General features: G+C 46.2%; 1 protein-coding gene across 1 annotated transcript in view; it reads right to left on the reverse strand.

Moving 5' to 3' along the window:
* TPR (translocated promoter region, nuclear basket protein) overlaps nt 1–21,086 on the reverse strand; it is a 240,379-nt gene that overhangs the window by 135,219 nt on the left and 84,074 nt on the right. The window contains exons 27-33 of the mRNA XM_082266381.1: nt 18,179–18,326; nt 11,343–11,480; nt 9,421–9,552; nt 7,937–8,067; nt 4,832–5,042; nt 2,889–3,032; nt 1,522–1,720 (exon numbers count right to left, since the gene is read on the reverse strand). Of these exons, the coding sequence (XP_082122507.1) occupies nt 1,522–1,720; nt 2,889–3,032; nt 4,832–5,042; nt 7,937–8,067; nt 9,421–9,552; nt 11,343–11,480; nt 18,179–18,326 (1,103 nt within the window). The remainder of the gene's footprint in view (nt 1–1,521; nt 1,721–2,888; nt 3,033–4,831; nt 5,043–7,936; nt 8,068–9,420; nt 9,553–11,342; nt 11,481–18,178; nt 18,327–21,086) is intronic.

The following is a 21,086-nucleotide window of genomic DNA, read 5'->3' on the forward strand; positions in this document are numbered from 1 at the left end:
CTGTCCGAATTCACAGTTCGCACTGCGATCCGATCTGGGGGGGGAGGGGGGGGGTGTCCTTAACTTTATATCAACACCCGCAGGGGTTCACAGAGGGCAAGGTGAACCGCCGGCGATTCAGGAACCCGCACTGGATTCGCAGGGTTTCACGCGTCGCACCAGTGTGATTCAAGCCTGAATCTTCAAAGACGCACAACAAGCAAAATTCCATTCATTTCAATGGCCCGTTCACATTGGAGCTTTCTGTCACCTGAAACAAAACGCCTGAGGCTCAAAAATTTACATGAAAGCGGAACTTCCCCCAAAAAAAGGGGGAGGTTCTGCTTTAAGGACTCATCCCCCCCACTCCTCTTGCACAATTGCCACTAGAGGAGCGGCCGGGGGAGGGGATGGGAGGGAAGGGAAGGGAAGGGAAGAAAGAAAGAAAGAAAGAAAAAGAAAGAAAAAAAGAAAGAAAAAAAAGAAAAAGAAAGAAAGGGAGGAAGGAAGGAAGGAAGAAAGGGAGGGAAGGAAGGAAGAAAGGGAGGGAAGGAAGGAAGAGAGGGAGGGAAGGAAGGAAGGGAGGAAGGGAGGGAGGAAGGGAGGGAGGGAGGGAGGGAGGAAGGGAGGGAAGGAAGGAAGGAAGGAAGGGAGGAAGGGAGGGAGGAAGGGAGGGAGGAAGGGAGGGAGGAAGGGAGGGAGGAAGGGAGGGAGGGAGGGAGGAAGGAAGGAAGGAAGGAAGGAAGGGAGGAAGGAAGGGAGGGAGGGAGGGAGGGAGGGGAGGGAGGGGAGGGAGGGAGGGAGGGAGGGAGGGAGGGAGGGAGGGAGGGAGGGAGGGAGGGAGGAAGGGAGGGAAAATATCGCAAAATATGGCCTGGTCATTGAGCAGCCAAATCCTCCGGTCTGAAAGTGGTTAAAAAAATGTTGACGCGTTAACATTTTTTCTGACAATTTAATTTAGAATACAGCTGTGGTATGTATGTTTGAATGTAGAGGTCTCTTTGGGCATTTCTAGTGCGGCAATATATTATAAAGGGGCTTATGGACATCGCTGGACAGAGACGGGGCTCAGGTAAGTATTAGGGGATGCTGGGGAGGCTGCTTCACACTGAAGGGTTTTTTATCTTCATGCATAGAATGAAAAACCTTCCTGACTTCACAACTCCTTTAACCACGTTGCTCTGTAGTTCCAGGAGATGTGTATAACACTGCGTGCCAAGAGAAAACTCAATGTCACTCGAGTGCCAGAAGGGACATATTAGAAACTGGATTGGCGGGATGACCAGGTATTATGTGGGCTTGTAAGGGAGGGAAAAAAAATAAATCTACTCTGGTGTTCATGCTGCCGAAGACATTTTTTGCCTATAGCCTGGGGACAAGTATCCAATAATCACCTATACATGAACTACTGTGGATTTATTGATAAATTGAGCTGGACGATTTCTTTTCTGGAGACAAAGCCGTCTGCAAAATTGACTGGCGGACTGCGGTGTCTCTCCACGCAACACAAAAAACAAAGTACTAAAAATGGAGGAATCTTACTATTGAGCTGTGCAAGTCTCTGCTTTGCTGCATACAGAGTCTTCTTGGTTTTCTCCTCCTTCTCATTGATTTGCTGGCGCAGAGTCTCTTCCTGAGTGCTCTTCTCCTGGAGGTCCTTATGAACTTTGGACACCTCTGACTGAAGTTGTGTGATCTGTTCCTGCAGAGCTTTCACTTCATTCTCTTTATCTTCCACAGTCTTCAAAAAACAGAATATTAGTATATTATTGGTACCGTTTTCCCTACACACACACACATTATATATATATATATATATATATATATATATTTTTTTTTTTTTAAATGAACTACCAACATTATTTTTTTAAATGAGCTACCAATATGCCGCAGGGCAGTATTCCAACATGATAACAACCCCAAACACAACTCCAGGACGACCACTGCCTTACTAAAGAAGTTGAGGGTAAAGGTGATGGACTGGCCAAGCGTCTCCAGACCTAAACCCTATTGAGCATCTGTGGGACATCCTCAAACGGAAGGTGGAGGAGCGCAAGATCTCTAACATCCACCAGCTCTGTGATGTCATCATGGAGGAGGGGAAGAGGACTCCAGTGGTAACCTGTGAAGCTCTGGTGAACTCCATGCCCAAGAGGGTTAAGGCAGTGCTGGAAAATAATGGCGGCCACACAAAATATTCACACTTTGGGCCCAATTTGGAGATTGTCACTTAGGGGTGTACTCACTTTTGTTGCCAGCAGTTTAGACATTAATGGCTGTGTGTTGAGTTATTTTGAGGGGACAGTAAATTTACACTGTTATACAAGCTGTACACTCACTACTTTACATTGTAGCAAAGTCTCATTTCTTCAGTGTTGTCACATGGAAAGATAGAATAAAATATTTACAGATATGTGAGGGGTGTACTTACTTTTGTGAGATACTGTACGTGTTTACATGTGATTGGACACAGTTGATCACATGGGTAAAGAGCCGAGTCATTGGAGTTTGGGGTTGTGCCATGTTCTATGGACACTGCATGCCTACGATCGCCATTCCCCCCCATGGGCACACAAGAGCTGTGAGAATGGGGTCATCCCAGAATAAGAGGGGATTCCGCTCGCCATTTGACTATACAGCGGTTGGGAGGTGGGTAAAGTCCCATACAAAGTGCATTTTATTAGATGACTGAAGGGACCAACAAATCCCAGGCCAATAAATGCTCACGAAGCAAATGATCAGGAAAACTATAATAGTGGGTGAGGTTCCTAATAACTGATCAGTGAGGGTATAAAACTGTATTCGGCACATTGCTCCGGCGTGTGAAGTTACGGTGATATTTGCAGCACTAACACCGAGGCACTAACACCGAGGCACTAACACCGAGGCACTAACACCGAGGCACTAACCTTCTGCAAGGTCTCCAGCTGGCTCTCCAGTGTTGAGATCTTTGTTTCAGCCTTCGCCCGAGAATCCTTCAGCTCCTGAATCTCCTTCTGGGAAGCCTGCTCTTCAGACTGCGCTGCTTGAGCTGTGGAGGTCTCCGCAACCAACTAAAAGCAGAAAAAAAAAAAAAAAAGAAAACACGATGGGGGAGATTTACTAAAGGTGGAGCTCACAGGATCTGGTGCAGCTCTGCATAGAAACCAATCAGCTTCCAGGATTAATTGTCAAAACTTAACCCCCCGGGGGGTCTGATTAGGTCAGGATTTCTGTGCTAAAACCGTTACATTGTTTTGCATGGAAATCTGTTTTAGATTTAAAAACTCACTTTCCCCTGCCATCCCCCGCTGTCCTCCCAGCCGATGCCGGCACCTGTCTTCCGGTTCCCTTCCCCGCGAGCGTTGCGACGCAGGGGGGTGGAGCCGACGGCAATTTCAAAAATGTTAATACACCAAATGAGATGATAGAAAGCTGTGATCCTAACGGATTACACTGTATCATCCCATCTCATCACAGGATTTCACCTGGTGACTTTTCCAGTGCCCTGCCTGTGCTTTTCCAGTGCTTTGTGCCTGCAAGTGGTTAAACAGCTTCTAAAGTAAAGGCTCAAGGTTTTTTTTTTTTTACCTTCATTCATTCTATGCATGAAGGTAAAAAAACGCTTGGGTGCACCCCCCCCCCCCCCTCAGCCCCTTTTATACCTACCGGAGTCCGTTCTCAATACAGCAACGTGCACGAGAGCAGCGGCTCTCTCTCCTCTTTGGCTCACACAGCAGCAGGAGCCATTGGTTTCAGCTGTTGTCAATCACAGCCAGTGAGCCAAAGAGAGAGCAGCGGCTCTCTCTCCTTATTGGTTCACGCAGCAGCAGGAGCCATTGGCTTCTGCTGCGGTCAATCACAGCCAGTGAGCCAAAGAATAGAGCACAGTGGCTTTCTCCTCATTGGCTCACACTGCAGCAGGAGCCATTGGTTTCTGCTGCTGTCAATCACAGCCAGTGAGCCAAAGAAGAGAGCAGCGGTACTCTCTCCTCATTGGCTCACAAAGCAGCAGGAGCCATTGGTTTCAGCTGTTGTCAATCACAGCCAGTGAGCCAAAGAGAGAGCAGCGGTACTCTCTCCTCATTGGCTCACAAAGCAGCAGGAGCCATTGGTTTCAGCTGTTGTCAATCACAGCCAGTGAGCCAAAGAGAGAGCAGCGGTACTCTCTCCTTATTGGTTCAAGCAGCAGCAGGAGCCATTGGTTTCTGCTGCGGTCAATCACAGCCAGTGAGCCAAAGAATAGAGCACAGTGGCTTTCTCCTCATTGGCTCACACTGCAGCAGGAGCCATTGGTTTCTGCTGCTGTCAATCACAGCCAGTGAGCCAAAGAGAGCAGCGGCACTTTCTCTTCATTGGCTCACATTGCAGAAGGAGCCATTGGCTTCTGCTGCAGTCAATCAGAACCAGTGAGCCAAAGAAGAGAGCAGCGGCTTTCTCCTCATTGGCTCACACTGCAGCGGGAGCCATTGGCTACTGCTGCTGTCAATCACAGCCAGTGAGCCAATGAAGAGAAAGCAGCAGTAAAGGCCAAGCCGCGCGCTGTGTGTGAACGAACACACAGCACAGCTCGGGAGCGAGCATGCTCAAGTGCCCCATAGCTAGCAGTTTGCTATTGGGGTCACTTGGCAGATGGGAGGAGTCAGGAGTACTAACGGGGGACCCAAAAAAGTAGAGGATCGGGGCAGCTCTGTGCAAAACCATTACACAGAGCAGTAAGTATAACTTTTTTTTTTTTATAATTCCTTTAGAATCACTTTGGGGGGGGGGGGGGAGAGCACTGGATCTTATTTTACCAGGTATGCTTCCAGGAGGTACATCAAGTCTAGGAACAAAGCTAAACACCGTGATTTCAATCTATACAGAATGTTACCTTATCATGCTGGACTTTCAGCTCCTCATACTGAGTCTTGTATCTCCTTCCAATCTTTTTAACCTGTGTGATGGTTTTAATCTTTTCTTGGATATCCGTGACTTTAAGCTCAAGTTCTTTCTGGAGATTTTCCTTCTCACTTTTCAGTTTGCTCAGTTCTTCTCTTGCGCTCTGACACTGACTCTGACTTGAATTTAGCGATGCGTTCAACCTATAAAAAACACAATCAACATAAATGATAAGAATGGGGGGGAGTACAGGATTTCATATGCAAAATTTCTTTGCAGAATAGCTCAAGATTGGATGAAGAGGGTCTGTGAACAGCAATTTTCAAGTCTTGCCACAGATTCTCAATGGGATTTAGGTCTGGACTGTGACTTGGCCATTCTAACACATGAATATGCTTTGATGTAAACCAGGCATGTCCAACCTGCGGCCCGGGGGCCGCATGTGGCCCACTGACCCCTGACAATTTTTTTTTTGCTGGGAGGAAGGAAGTCGGGTTTGGGGCACGGGGGGGGGGGGGGGGGGGGAGGCTAGCATGTGCAGTGTTTCTGACTCCTGCCACCATGACCACTTCAAATCACTGAAGTGGTCATGGTGGTTAGAGTGGTCCTTTAATATCTCTCAGAAGAAGTAAACCTCTGTATACCGATTGCATTTCATTTGATCATCCTCTAGTTGTGTTAAATTAGTGCGGGGGGCGCGACGGCATTTTATTACTTATATACCTTAACTATAGTATATATTATATATGCCGCCCGAGAAAATTTCTCTACACTCAATGTGGCCCATAGAAGCCAAAAGGTTGGACACCCATGATGTAACCCATTCCATTGTAGCTCTGGCTGGATTTTTCGGGTCGTTGTCCTGCTGGAAGGTGAACCTCCGCCCCAGTCTCAAGTCTTTTCTTGTAAGATTGTCCTGTATTTGGCTCCATCCATCTTCCCATCAACTCTGACCAGCTTCCCTGTCCCTGCTGAAGAAAAGCATCCCCACACCATGATGCTGCCACCACCATGTTTCACGGTGGGGATGGTGTGTTCAGGGTGATGTACGGTGTTAGTTTTCACAAGTCTGTTCCACAGATGGGAGAAATGTGTAACCATTGGTGGGGGATATGTAGCGAAAGAAGAGTCAGTGGACCAAATTTCAGATCCCTAGCACATCTGGATCTTGGTGAGGGGAAGAACTTATTGCCCTCCCCTCGCAATACTGAGAGTAAATGACACACAGGGGGACTCTATTTACTAATTAGGAGACTTCTGAAGGCAATTTGTTCCACTAGATTTTAGTTAGGAGCATCATCATAGTAAGGCCCCTTTCACACTGGCGGACTCAGTTTTCGATCCGCTGATCCCCCACTGAGCAGGCGGATGGCAGCTGTGTCTCCGCGCTGTGTGCGGAGACACAGCTGTCAGGTCTGGCTGTTCTCTATGGGGATATCGGAAGGGAATGGACCGTTGGTCCGTTCTCATCCGATCCCATCAGATCCGATCGACGGATGTAAAATAGGGTTTCCATCCGTCCAGATTAAATGGATCGGATGTCAGCGGACATGTCTCCGCTGACATCTGATGCCCCATAGAGATACATGGGGCATCCGTTCAAATCCGCCTGAAAAACACGGACAGGCGGATCTGAATGGTCCGCTGTGTGAAAGGGGCCTAGAGGGGCTCTTTCACACAGGCGGTGCAGCCGACGTAGCACGTTATTGCTCAGCAAGGAATCCATCCGCCGATCCCCGCTGAGCAGGCTGATGACAGCTCTGTCTACACTCAGTGTGCAGAGACGGAGCTGTCAGATCCCCGCTGACCTCTATGGAGAGATCGGATGAGAAGGGACCGCCTGTCCGTTCTCATCCGATCCCAGTAGAAAGGGATTGTTTGGCAAAATAGGGAGTTAATGGTTAAGACCGCATCCCGAAGGCCAGAGGAGAACCCCCAATGGGACTTTTAAGGTCTTAGACAATCATTTGCTGCTAAAGTAGCAGTGAAAAAAATAGTAGTAATGGTTTTATATAAAAAATATAAATTTTATTACAAAGATAATAAAAGAACAAAGAACACATATAGAACATGTAAAGACCAAAACATAGGGTGGCTAACCCAAAAATGACCACATCATGTAAATAGGGTACATAATAGCAAAACAGACAAATGCCGTAGGGATAGATACACCAGACGCGTTTCTGGAGGGTATCCGTCTTCAGGGGTGTTGTACATTATTATGTGGAGTATACAACATCCCTGAAGATGGATACCCTCCAGAAACGCGTCTGGTGTATCTATCCCTACGGCATTTGTCTGTTTTGCTATTATGTACCCTATTTACATGATGTGGTCATTTTTGGGTTAGCCACCCTATGTTTTGGTCTTTACATGTTCTATATGTGTTCTTTGTTCTTTTGTTATCTTTGTAATAAAATTTTTATTTTTTATATAAAACCATTACTACTATTTTGTTCAATGCTACCTCAGCAGCAAATGATTGTCTAAGACCTTAAAAGTCCCATTGGGGGTTCTCCTCTGGCCTTCTCATCTGATCCAATCCTCCAGACGGATGGGAAAAAAAGGGTTTCCGTCCGGATTTCAAGGACAGGATCGGAATCGGATAGCAGCGGGTGTCAGAGATGTCTCTAATGCCCCATAAGGATGCATGGAGCGTCCGATCAGGTCCACCTGAAAAACTAACAGGCGGATCGGATCGCCCGTGTGAAAGGGGCCCTAATAGGGGTGAATACAAATGCCCCCCCACCCCACACTTTTCACAGATTTGTATCATTTATCATTTTCCTTCCACTTCACAATTATGGCCACTTTGTGTCGGTCTATCACATAAAATCCCAATAAAATACATTTACATTTTTGGTTGTAACATGAGAAAATGTGGGAAATCTCAAGGGGTGTGAATACTTTTTCAAGGCCTTGAAATGTCAATATGCTGACTTGTATCGTTTTGGTCTTGAGATTGGTTTCTAATTCTGTGGAAAACTTTGTATTTCTTTCTATTTTTTTCAATAAAGATGTTATGATATAAATGAACATCCATCGATAAAAGATTTGGTCGGTCAAAGATGATCAAAAATCGGAGAACCCCATTTACCTCGCAGTCTCCGTTTTCAATTTCCCAACTTCCTCGGTGAGCTGCTGAATTCTCTTCACATTCACGTCTCTTTCAGAAAGCAGCTTCTTGTGCTCCTCCGCATCCGTATCTTTCTGCTGGTTTAATAAGTGCTGACAATGGACAGAAAAAATTCCAATAAGAAATTTACATTAGAAATAGCGTCAGATTTGTCTTCTATAATGCTGAGGATTGTCTTCTTCACTATGTATTGCAAATAAAGATGGTCTATTTTTATATATAATTGGGCTTGTCTCATGCGGGTGCCAATAACGTCCAACATTACGATCGGATACATTCCTGCTCTCTTTTGTGTTAAATTAGAAATCGCTTCAGATTCATCCCCTATAAGATCTAAATGGTTTCATTAAATCTGACAGGACAACTACCTCACAATCGCCGGCCTTGTACTTTTTAGGCTCCATGTACACGGGACGCTGGAAATGGCCGTTTAGGAGCAGTTGGGCGTTTTTTTCAGAAGGCCCTGAACCCATCTACATTTTATCTTATTTGTCCATGTACACCGGGTCGTTTACAGTCATTTGCAGGCAGTTGAGTTCAGGGACGTTTTTTGGAACGCAATTATTTGCGTTCGAACGTGTTTCCTGGCGTTTCAAACACAAAAACGCGACCGAACGCGATGACCCGCGTTTAGCGTTCGCGTTTTTCCATTTTAAAGGGGAATCATTTTTTTGACCCCTAGGAACGGTTCTAAACGCAAACGCCCGCTAAACGTGGGTGCAAACACGACCTAACGGACGTTTCAAACATTCTAAAAATTCCAGCATTCAAAGGGACTTTTAACAACGTCCCGTGTACATGGAGCCTTAGAATAAAGCCTGCAGAGCATTGCACCTGCAATCCGTCCAATGTACAGGCTCCATTGATTTTACCAAAAAACGTATAGGTGGGAATAAGGATAGGGGTGGGATAGGGGAGGGAATCAGGGCAGCAGTGGGATAGGGGTGGGAATCGGGATAAGGGAGGGAATCAGGGCAGCGGGGGGATAGGGGAGGGAATCAGGGCAGCGGTGGGAATCGGGATAGGGGTGGGTATCGGGATAAGGGAGGGAATCAGGGCAGCGGTGGGATAGGGGTTGGAATCGGGATAAGGGTGTGAATCAGGGCAGCGGTGGGATAGGGGAGGGAATCCGGATAAGGGTGGGAATTCAGGGCAGCGGTGGGATAGGGGAGGGAATCGGGATAAGGGTGGGAATTAGGGCAGTGGTGCGATAGGGGTGGGAATCAGGGAAGGGGTGGGAATCGGGATAAGGGTGGGATAGGGGGGGAAATCGGGATAAGGGTGGGATAGGGGTGGAAATCGGGATAAGGGTGGGAAATCGGGATAAGGGCGGGGGTGGGAATCAGGGCAAGGCAACTGGTAGAGAGTTATTCTTAAGGCTTAGGTAGTAGCTCAGGACTTGAAAATTTTGAGCCCCATCTTAGGAGAACCTGCCAACCCAATACCTGTGTTCGGGCCTTCCAACGCTTCACATCTTCCTCAAGCAACTTCTTTTCTGCTTGAAGCATGCCGCTCTTCTCACTTAGCTCAGAGTTGGACTCTTGCAATGGCAATATATTGGATTCCAGCTTTCGTATCTGAAAATTAATTCAAAGTACAGGAAGTAGCACAGCAGCCTTTCACATAGAAAACAAAAACAAGAAAGGTCATCTAAATAAAAAAAAAAAAAAAAAAAAAAAAGAAAGTATTAACCACTTGCCGACCGACTATATACTGCAGAGGTCAGCGCCTCCTGGGCAAAGTGACGTACTGGTACGTCGCTCGCCCACGAGCCTCTAGAGCAGGGATCCTCAAACTGCGGCCCTCCAGCTGTTGTGGAACTACACATCCCATGAGGCACTGTAAAACTCTGACATTCACAGACATTACAAGGCATGATGGGAATTGTAGTTCCTGAACAACTGGAGGGCCATAGTTTGAAGACCACTGCTCTAGAGGGCGGGCGCACGCTGCCGGAGGCACGCTCCCGCCCCCGCTCGTTCCCCGACATCCCTGCGCGAGTGACCGGCGGCTCCGATGTCCGCCGGTCACTCGCGATCTCCCGCTGGAGAGGGAGAAAGGCAGGCGGCTGATGTAACTGCAGAGATCATACAATCCTGCTATGTAGGATCGTATGTCTCTGTGGTTACATCACAAGCCATGCCCCCCCACAGTTAGAATCACGCCCCTAGGGATACATTTAACCCACTGATCACAAAGTTAACCCCTTCCCTGCCAGTGTCATTACAGTGACAGTGCATATTTATAGCACTGATTACTGTAGTAATGTCACTGGTACCCCCAAAAGTGTCAGTCAAGGGTCTGATCTGTCCGCCACAATGTCGCAGTCCCGCAAAAAAAATAAAATCGCAGATCGCCGCCATTACTAGTTAAAAAAAAATAAAATAAAGTGACAGAAATCTTTCCCTTTGTTAGTAAACGCAATAACTTTTGCGCAAACCAATCAAAATACGCTTATTGCGATTTTTTTTTTTACCAAAAATATGTAGCAGAAAACAAATTGGCCTAAAATGTTAAAAAAATTGATTTTTACATTTTTTTTGGGGGGGAATTTCATATAAAAAAAAAAGTGAAAAATATTGTTATTTTTTCAGAATTGTCGCTCTTTTTTGTTTATAGCGCAAAAAGTAAAAATCGCACAGGTGATCAAATACCACCAAAAGAAAGCTCTGTTTGTGGGGAAAAAAAGGACATCAATTATATTTGGGTACAGCGTTGCAAAATAGGCCCTGTTCTTTGAGCAGCCAAATCCTCCAGGGCTTAACTGGTTAAAAACGATAGTAAAATGACATTTTAGTAATAAAAATAAATAATAAACATGTTATACTTTCCTGCTCTGTAATGGTTTTGCACCGAGCAGCCCCAATTCTCTTCTTCTCGGGTCCCCCACCGGCGCTTCTGGCTCCTTCCCTCTGCCAAGTGCTCCCATAGCAAGCCGCTTGCTATAGAGCAGTAATGGCGAACCTTGGCACCCCAGATGTTTTGGAACTACATTTCCCATGATGCTCAACTACACTGCAGAGTGCATGAGAATCATGGGAAATCTAGTTCCAAAACTTCTGGGGTGCCAAGGTTTGCCATCACTGCTATAGGGGCACTTGTACGGGCTCGCTCCCGAGCCACGCTCTTTTTTTGTAAGAGGAACAAGGTCCATTTCCGTGCTGTCACATGTGTACAGCTGGAGGGAAGGGATTCAAATCCTAATACTATATCTTGCTGACATTATCCTATGCATGTGGTCATGAACATTTTAACAGTAGACTAAAGAATGAGAGGATTCTTTCAGTGCTCTGCTGGGCCGGATTCTAATGGATACGAAAGTTTGATCAATTATCCCAGAATACTGAAACTGAGGCCGATTGCCCACCTTAGCTTGAAGTTGCTGAAGATTTTGTTCCATCTTTTCTTTATCTTCCCTTAACATTTTGTTGGTTCCTATTATAACGTTCATTGTTTCGGTTTTCTTCATCAGCTCTTCATGCTGGGCCATGGTCTTCGCCGTCACCTAAAACGTAAAAACAAGGAGCATCTGTTAGAATTATTGCCATTATATTTATATTTAATTATATTTATTATTATATTTATATATTTATTATTATATTAGATTATATTTATTATATTAAATTTATAATATTATTATATTATATTTATATTATATTTATTATTATATTATATTTATTAGATTATATTTATTATATTAAATTTATAATATTATTATATTATATTTATTATAATATTATTATATTTATTATTATATTATATTTATTATTATTATAATATTATTATATTTATTATTATATTTATTATTATTATATTTATTATAATATTATTATATTTTATTATTATATTATATTTATATTATATACACACACAATTTTTTTTTTTTTTTTTACATTTATATTGCAAGTGGTGACACTGCAAAAATTGGCTGCTTTTTAGCTTCATTGCACAGTTCTCTATATCATTTATTTACTCTCCTATTGATTAGCGCATTGGTTTATTACCCTCATCTGTTAGAAACCCACTAACAGTTTAACCACTTCCCGCCCGCCCTATTACAAAATGACGGCGGGAATGTGGTTGAGTTATCCTGACCGGACGTCATATGACGGCGGCAGGATAACACCGCTCTGGGCGCCCCCCGGGGGCGCGCAGAGCGGCGATCGGTGATGCGAGGTGTCAGTCTGACACCCTGCATCTCCGATCTCGGTAAAGAGCCTCTGACGGAGGCTCTTTACCATGTGATCAGCCGTGTCCAATCACGGCTGGTCACATAGTAAAACAGGAACAGCCGTTGATCGGCTTTCCTTAGTTCGTGCCTGACAGGCACGAGTAAAGGAGCGCCGATCGGCGGCTCGCCTGACAGGGGGGGGGGGGGTCAGGACTGGTAATCAGATCATTGATTACCAGTGCAGACCCTCGGGGGGGGGGGGGGATGCCACTAGATCCACCAGGGATGCCCACTATGACCCCAGGGATGCCCACTATGACCCCAGGGATGCCCACCAGGGATGGCAATCATTGCCCCCCATTGCCCTCCCCATCAGTGCTGCCCACCATTGCCATCCTTTAGTGTCGCCCACCAGTGCCCATTATTGCCCACCAGTGCCGCCTATCAGTGCCCATTAGTGCCCATCAGTGCCGCCCGTCAGTGCCCATCAGTGCCGCCCGTCAGTGCCCAGCAGTGCCGCCCGTCAGTGCCCAGCAGTGCCGCCCATCAGTGCCCAGCAGTGCCGCCCATCAGTGCCCAGCAGTGCCGCCCATCAGTGCCCAGCAGTGCCGCCTATCAGTGCCCAGCAGTGCCGCCTATCAGTGCCCAGCAGTGCCGCCTATCAGTGCCCAGCAGTGCCGCCTATCAGTGCCCAGCAGTGCCGCCTATCAGTGCCCAGCAGTGCCGCCTATCAGTGCCCAGCAGTGCCGCCTATCAGTGCCCAGCAGTGCCGCCTATCAGTGCCCAGCAGTGCCGCCTATCAGTGCCCAGCAGTGCCGCCTATCAGTGCCCAGCAGTGCCGCCTATCAGTGCCCAGCAGTGCCGCCTATCAGTGCCCAGCAGTGCCGCCCATCAGTGCCGCCCATCAGTGCCGCCCATCAGTGCCGCCCATCAGTGCCGCCCATCAGTGCCGCCCATCAGTGCCGCCCATCAGTGCCGCCCATCAGTGCCGCCCATCAGTGCCGCCCATCAGTGCCGCCCATCAGTGCCGCCCATCAGTGCCGCCCATCAGTGCCGCCCATCAGTGCCGCCCATCAGTGCCGCCCATCAGTGCCGCCCATCAGTGCCGCCCATCAGTGCCACCCCATCAGTGCCACCCCATCAGTGCCACCCCATCAGTGCCACCCCATCAGTGCCACCCCATCAGTGCCACCCCATCAGTGCCACCCCATCAGTGCCACCCCATCAGTGCCACCCCATCAGTGCCACCCCATCAGTGCCACCCCATCAGTGCCACCCCATCAGTGCCACCCCATCAGTGCCTCCTCATCAGTGCCTCCTCATCAGTGCCTCCTCATCAGTGCCTCCTCATCAGTGCCTGTCAGTGCAGTCTCATCAGTGCTCATCAGTGCAGGAAAAAACTTATTTACAAAATTGTATAACAAACAAAAAAACTTTTTTTTTTTTTCAAACTTTTCTGTCTTTTTTAATTTGTTTAGCAAAAAGTAAAAATCGCACAGGTGATCAAATACCACCAAAAGAAAGCTCTGTTTGTGGGGGGAAAATGATATAAATTTGGTGTAAGTACAGTGTTGCATGACCGCGCAATTGTCATTCAAAATGCAACAGCGCTAAAAGGGGAAAATTGGCCTGGGCGGGAAGGGAGGGAAGTGCCCGGTATTAAAGTGGTTAAACCACTTACCGACCAGCCGCCATAGTTTTACTGCGGCAGGTTGGCTCTGTCCTGCAAAACTGTACGTTGCTTCACGGGACCGAAACCATGCACGTGTGCCCATTCGCCACAAGGGAAGCTAATCAGCGGGTCGGCCGCGATTGCCGCCGGGCACCCAGGATCGCTCCCCGTGGAGAACGGGCGTAAACACAGCAGACCGCTGTTCTGTCAGTTATGAACACAAGGATCCTCTTTATTTAGCAACACAGGTCTCTGTGTTCATCCAGCAAGCCCATCCCCCACACAAAAATCACCCCCTAGGGACAGCATTTAACCCTTTGATCGCCCCTGGTGGTAACCCCTTCCCTGCCAGTGTCATTAGTACAGTGACAGTTCATATTTTTAGCACCGATTACTGTAGTAATGTCACCGGTCCCCCCAAAAGCGTCAGTTAGGGGTCCGATCTGTCCGCCGCAATGTCGCAGTCCCGCTAAAAATCTCAGATCGCTGCCATTACTAGTAAAATAAATAAAAATGACAAATCTTTCACCTAGTTTGTAAATGCGATAACTTTAGCGCAAAGCAATCAAACACTTACTGGGATTTGTTTTACTAAAAATATGTAGCTGAATACAAATTGGCCTAAAATGAAAAATTTTGATTTTTACATTTTTTTATTGGGAATGTTATATAGCAGAAAGTAAAAATAGTTTTTTTTTTCCCAGAATTGTCGCTCTTGGTGACAATTTTGAAAAAAATATATATATTTAACTTTCTGCTATAAAACATTCCCAATAAAAGAATTCTAAATTCTAATTTTTTTTTTATCAGTTTAGGTCAATTAGTATTCTGCTACAAAAAAAAAAAAATCCCAAAAAAGCGTATTTTAATTGGTTTGCTCAAAAGTTAGGTATAGCGTTTACAAACTACGGGATAGATTTTTGGACTTTATTTTATTATTTTTTTTTTTATTAGTAATGGCGGTGATCTGCGATTTTTAGTGGTACTGCGACATTGCGGCGGACAGATCGGACCCCTGACATTTTTTGGGGACCAGTGACATTACTACAGTAATCGGTGCTAAATCTTATGCACTGTTACTGTATAAATGACACTGGCAGGGAAGGGGTTAGCACTGGGGGTGATTAAAGGGGTTAATGAATGCCTAACTGTAGTTACTGACTGTGGGGGAGGGGTTCTGTGACAGGCACACAGATTGGGGGTTGTAGCTTAGCTGAAACTGATCTCATACATAAGCAGGCGGCTCTCCTATCAGTTTGCCACCGGCCTCCCGCGATCGTCAGAGAATCGCTGCAGCTCCTCCGGCAGCCCGCTGTGTCTAAACAGTGGGAGCGCGGCTCAAGTGATTTTGCGCAGCCGAGCTGCCCTGCCGCAGTAGATTTGCATGGGGCGGTCGGCAAGCGGTTAAAGAGAACCTGCTGTCAAAGAGTTTATATTGAAAAATAATTTTGAGTTAACCCTGTCCCCAAAAGTTTAAAAACACCAGTCGGGGCAACTACATACCAAAACGTTGCTCACAGACAAGAATGATAAAATTTGCATAACAAGAATCCACCACAATGGAACATGTCCTTGTGGATAGGACAACTAACGCGTTTCGGGAGTCAAGCTCCCTTCATCAGAGCACTGTTCCATTCCATGTGTGGTGGATTCTTGTTATGCAAATTTTCTTGTCTGAGTATGCATTTGGCATTTTTTTTTTTATATTTTATATGGTGACCACGGGTAATGCACTAGGTGTTTGCGCCGCCTCTTTTCTTTTATGAAAAAAGACACAAGTCCATCTAGCTCAACCAATAAATCTATTGTATCTGGTAACTTTACATGGATATTCCTATGTCTCCATTATGTGCGATATTTTTTGTACCTTTTATTATATAATAAAGAAAAATAAATGTAACTTATCAGTAAATACACTAAAGCTCATTTTAAGGAACGCAGACGCAATATATTACCCAATTTTAGGTCAAATATAAAAGCTGAAGTAAATTCGATACCCAGCATGTTGAGCTTGAAAATTTCACGTGTCCGCAGGATGGTGAGAAACGTCGTTACCCTATTTCTCTTTCGTTCATTGACGGACAGGGGTCCTAATCATCATAACCATTGGGTTATACTGCCCCTTACAGGAGGAGGACACTAGGCAGAAGAAAAGTCTGACTACGCCTATGGGCAGTCCCAGGAGGTATACTCCCTCTCTCTGCTATAGGTACTCAGTTTTTTTCTGCCTAGTCAGGAGTAAGGTCCTACTTCCTTGCTGGGATCTCTGGTCCTGACATTTTTTTCCCGTGAGATCTACAATCAACTGCTGGACTGGGCGACGGGCTGGATAATCTACATCCAGTGGTCACCCCAGTCTGGCCAGCGAGCGCGCGACAGACCCACTGGCGGGGGGGCTGGCCCGCGAGTTAAACGCCTCATGAAGTCTCATATGACCAGGTCTCAGGCCGAGTTGCAGCATTCCTCCTGGACGAGAGCCCTCCCATTTCGATGGTGAGGGGTTGTCTGGAGCGGCGCTGACAGGACTAATGATGGAATTCTCTCGCAAAAAGTAAAAAATCCCACAGGTAATCAAATACCACCAAAAGAAAGATCTGTTTGTGGGAAAAAAAAGGACGTCAAATTTATTTAGGTACAGCATCGCACAACCGCGCAATTGTCCGTTAAAGTAACACAGTGCTGAATCGCAAAATAGGCCCTGGTCTTTGAGCTGCCTCTGGGGCTTAAGTGGTTAAATTCATGTGCGTTAAAAGATGCTTTTGCAACAATATCTGAACGATCAAACGTAATCTAGGAGCCCTGCAGGCATCAAAGGGGAGAAGCAATCAGCCAGGCTGGCTTTGGAATAAGGGAGAGCCTCTGGTAAGTGCTTTACCTCCGGTATTAGCACTTTCACTCCCAGCACACGCCATTTGGGCGCAACTCACTCACCACTTTATTTTATTAAGATTGTTTCAGTGATCACAGATGTAAGTTCCCCCGCAAGGGGATGTCACAATAAAAAGTTTTAAAAAGTTTTAAAATTTGTTTATTCACTCATTTGCACTCTGGCACTTTTCACTGACCAGTGTTTAGAAGGTCACAACTCAATCTGCATCTGACGATTGATACATAGACAGTACAATCCACTCAGCAAAGCGCACTGTTGAAAGTACCATCTTTTAGCACTTATTGCACATTTCAGTATTATATGCAGCACCTTATACGTTATAATATAACCTTTGCACTCTTCCACTATCAAGTGAGCACAGTGCACTTTTTTGGGACCACAGACACTATTTATTTACACATTGTGTAGTGCAAGGTGGTAGCACCCCAAACCAACACACCCCGACCCCCAATATATTTTTTACCCTTGTGGTAAGTTGGAGGCAGCATAACAATCTGGTCCCCTTTTAATAAAGTTTTAATAAGTTCAGTATTTGTGTTTTAATACACAATCTGTAGCACAGGTGCACCCCAATTTCTTTTTTACAAAGCACTAGGTGTTTGTGCCTCCTTTTTCTTTTCTTTTATGTACCCATGTTGGTGTTCCCTGCCTAAGGAGAGCAGCACGCCGGTCATCCCCTTTGGAGTGAGCGCTTAGCTGAAATGTTTGGGTCTTTTCTTCAACCTATGTAACTATATATATATACCAACGTATGTGAATAGCGTACAATTAGGCGACCGACAACAGCATTGGTAGGATACATGTTGAATAAAGGAGGAGCAACACTCCATAGGTAGGTAGGTAGCCAAAAGTTCCCATGAGCATACCAAGGCAGGAAAAGAAGAAGAAAAAAAAAAAAAAAGGAAAAAGGGGGTGTGTGGTGGGCTGGGGTGTGTGCGGTTTGATGCAACTCCCCATCCCTTCTCATGACCAGCTCCTGGAGGAATTTTAACTCAAACCTTAGTGGAGATAAAGGAAGCAAAATTGGAAGAGTAACAAAAATTGTTACGTTAGTTTTGATAAACTGTTGTGCAAATATTTGAAATAAAAAAAAAAATTGGAACTACCAACATTTTATTCTCCAGGGTCTCTGGCTTCAGAAAATGTGTGTGGGGGTTTTAACTAATCTTCGGGTCAAAAATGGGTTTTTAAACGTGTGGAAAAAGGGGAAAAAAAAAAAATGGTCTCTGGCAGCAAAAGGGTTAAGAGACACGGAATAGAAAGAAAACCGCAGAGATATTGCATGCCTCTAGGGCAACAATAAAGTCACCAGCAGAGAACGCAGACCAGCAATGTTCTTCTAGTGGTGAATGTGGCGTCATCGGTTCTTCATAGAAGCACTAAAAATGCCCAATAAATATTCAACAGCCCAGAACTTTTCTAGGACCGTCATACAGCAAATATAAAGAAACGAGACATTTTATAACTAACCTGAACCTTTTCCCGCTCTACATTGAGGCTGTCATGCAGCTCATTAATCTCCTTCTCCATATGTTCCAGACGCTGACGATATCGGAGAGTTTCAACCTGGGCAACATCGAACCTCGCTTCAGCGATTTCCTTCTCTCGCCTTACAAATCTGAAACAAACAATTGACAATCAGTGTATGAGAAATAATACCGCGCCAATTCAAATTATATGTACAGCTGTTCGCACTACAATGAACAAAACATTGAAATAAATGTATATAGTAAAGCAGCGCTTAGATAGATCTAAATATATCAAACAATAAATATCTAGTGAGCTATAAAGTGCAAAAGTGCCAATAATAAATAATCGTACAAACACCATTAAATTATTAGAAAGTCCACAAAGAAAGGAGGATGAAAATCCCGGTGTAAACATGATTAAAAATCATAAGTTCTAAGGAAGGCGCTGTTACACACTATATAATTGAATAGTTTTAAAATTAAATAAAATATACACACACACTAGGGATCAACCGATTATTGGCAAAGCTGATATATCGAGGACCATGGGCATCCGCAGGTAGGGACAAGGGGAGGCAAATGCCCCCCTCTGGAATCTCAACTTTCCCTTTCAAGTGGTTGTTAAGCCACTTTATGCCATCCTGGCTGGTCTGTTTAAAACCCTGTGTGCCTGTGTATGTGTTTTAAAAAAAAAAATAAGCAGTTTTTTTTACCAGTTTTCAGAGGGCCGAGCGCTGCTCACGTGACCCATCAGCTATTTCCTCTCCCCCCGTCTGATAGCTGCCCGCAGGGCCAAGGATTCCTCACTGGTGTCAGTCTAGGAGGGGAGGGGGGAGGAGGAAAGAGGCGGTGGTTCACATGAGCGGCGAGTGGCGCTCTAAAAACTTAAAGAATGGCTTATTTTTCTAAGACACAGGGGCACACAGGATTATTAAAAACAGACAGTAGACAGGATGTGAAACTTTAAATAAAATTACTGCAGCAGGAGGGGAGGGGCACTGACAGGGTCAGACAGCCAGGGAGGGAGGGGGAAGAGAGGACAGGAGGGCTGCAGATGATGGAGGCACGTAAACTGACCACAGTGTCAGGGCTCAGCAGCCACAGTATGCCGTGGTCAGTTTACAGAGGGGAGGACATAGCCAGGCAGGGTCAGCCAAGTATTTTAGGTTATAGAAGGGGCCAAATTACACAGCAAAACACTGTGCTGTATAACCTGCTTTAAAGGAACATGATCAATTTTTTTTTTTTTTTTAGGTTAACAAATGCTTTAAAAATAAATGCTGATGTTTGCTCTTCAAAAATAAATACTTAAAATCAGTATAATGACTAAGCCCCTCCCCTTCATGACAAGGGGCGTGGCATGGGTGACCTTAAAATGATGCCCCCCCCCGAAAAAAGTTCTGCGGATGCCCATGTCGAGGACCGATCTGCACTTTCCCCAATATATTGGAAACGGCCCCGGAGGTTACCGATATTTCGGAAAGTGCTGTACCGGGGTGATGGCTGCAGCAAGAGGCATCACCCCGGGACCGGCATCCATAGCCGACGGTCGGCTGTCTTGGAATGACAGAACAGATCTCTTTTCCACCCCGACAGAACAGATCTCTCTTTTCCACCCCGACAGAACAGATCTCTCTTTTCCACCCCGACAGAACAGATCTCTCTTTTCCACCCCGACAGAACAGATCTCTCTTTTCCACCCCGACAGAACAGATCTCTCTTTTCCACCCCGACAGAACAGATCTCTCTTTTCCACCCCGACAGAACAGATCTCTCTTTTCCACCCCGACAGAACAGATCTCTCTTTTCCACCCCGACAGAACAGATCTCTCTTTTCCACCCCGACAGAACAGATCTCTCTTTTCCACCCCGACAGAACAGATCTCTCTTTTCCACCCCGACAGAACAGATCTCCCTTTTCCACCCCGACAGAACAGATCTCCCTTTTCCACCCCGACAGAACAAATCTCTCTTTTCCACCCCGACAGAACAGATCTCTCTTCTCCACCCCGACAGAACAGATCTCTCTTTTCCACCCCGACAGAACAGATCTCTCTTTTCCACCCCGACAGAACAGATCTCCCTTTTCCACCCCGACAGAACAGATCTCTCTTTTCCACCCCGACAGAACAGATCTCTCTTTTCCACCCCGACAGAACAGATCTCTCTTTTCCACCCCGACAGAACAGCGGTCTGCCTTGTTTACATAGGCAGACCGCCGTTCTGTAATTCCGCTGAACGATTGGCTCCCGCTGTGTCCAATCACAGCGGGAGGGGCGCACGCACGCCCCCGACATCTCCTGCACAAAATGACGTACATGTATGTGATTTTGCGCAGCCGGGCTGCCCTGTCATAGTATATATGCGGTGGGCAGTCCGCAACTGGTTAAAGTAGCGCAGTTCCAAATAGCAAATATTTGCCTGGTTGTAAACCTTCTGGAGCTGAAGCGGTTCATCTCCTAGATCAGGGGTAGGGAACCTATGGCTCACGAGCCAGACGTGGCTCTTTTGATGGCTGCATCTGGCTCACAGACAAATCTTTAAGGGGGCGTGTCCGGACGTGAGCGCCCTGGACGTGTATTCCCAGAGCTCCGCCGCGTCTACCACTCAATCCAGTGCCATCTGCGTAGCTGTGCCCGGTGCCAAGGAGATTTCTGCACCCATCGATGGCACACTGTGGGCTACCCACCGCTACCCTCAGTTCGTCTCTGGGTGACCAGATTACCACGCTACGGACCCCGTGGCCTACTCGGGGTACCGCCGCCGGCTCGTGTGCTGTGCATCTGAGGGCCTTGGCAATAACCGCCCGGTAAAGAGACCTGCCATCCGCTCCCTGTGCCCCGACAGACAATCTCCTTCTCCTCTGACATCCGGGGACCCGCGGGAGCTGCCTCTCACATCCACTTCTG

This window comes from Pelophylax lessonae (assembly GCF_965119305.1).
Source record: "Pelophylax lessonae genome assembly, chromosome: 8".
In the NCBI taxonomy this organism is placed as follows: Eukaryota; Metazoa; Chordata; class Amphibia; order Anura; family Ranidae; genus Pelophylax; species Pelophylax lessonae.